The sequence below is a fragment of the Fonticula alba genome (genome assembly GCF_000388065.1).
Source record: "Fonticula alba strain ATCC 38817 unplaced genomic scaffold supercont2.6, whole genome shotgun sequence".
Classification (NCBI taxonomy): domain Eukaryota; order Rotosphaerida; family Fonticulaceae; genus Fonticula; species Fonticula alba.
Window position 1 is genome coordinate 1,713,815 of NW_009242976.1, and position 628 is coordinate 1,714,442.

The 628-nt window shown below is 73.2% G+C and overlaps 1 protein-coding gene across 1 annotated transcript in view; it reads left to right on the plus strand.

The window, feature by feature from the left end:
• Positions 1–257: 257 nt before the first annotated feature.
• The window catches only part of H696_04038 (hypothetical protein), a 4,172-nt gene continuing 3,801 nt past the window's right edge, over positions 258–628 (plus strand). Inside the window, exon 1 of the mRNA XM_009497909.1 lies at positions 258–590. Within this exon, the coding sequence (XP_009496184.1) occupies positions 357–590 (234 nt within the window). The 5' untranslated portion in view covers positions 258–356. The remainder of the gene's footprint in view (positions 591–628) is intronic.

Consider the following 628-nt stretch of genomic DNA (forward strand, 5'->3'; position numbering starts at 1 on the left):
CCCCGCCGGTCTGTCGTCTTGCCGGCCGGCCGGCCAGCCGGCATCAACGCCGCGCTGGGCCCACCTTTCCCTCCGGGCCTCCCCCCCCCCTCCCCCCGCCCTGTCTGTCTCGTTCTCCCTCCGGGCCTGGCCCCGGGGGTGCGTCCTCTGCGCAGGGGGGGGGGAGAATAAGGGCTCGGGGCGCGGGCGAGGCTACGCCCGCCTGGACGTGCCCGTCACCCCCTTCCCCCGATTCTCCCTCTCCCCCCCCCCCCCTCTCCTGTGCTCCTTCCGCTCATTCTCCTCCTCCCTCTCCCCCGTCCCTCCCCCGCCTCTCCGCTCAACTTCCCCGCCCCACCCTCTCCCACTGCTTTGCAATGGCCTCGTCTGGCGTCCTCAGTGGCGACCTTTCGGTCGGGGACCGTGTTGTCCCGGGCACCGTGCTGGCCGCGACGGCCGGCGCGCGCGCCGGGCGCGGGACCTTCGTCCGCACCCTCTCGCAGGAGGCCGGCGCCAGCGGCACCGAGCAGCTCCGCGTTACTGGGTCCATTTGCGCCTCTTGCATCGGGGTCATCCATCTGACGGATCCCGAGCCGCAGGACGCCGACCAGGTGCGCGCAAGCACCCGCATGCACGCATGCATGCGTCC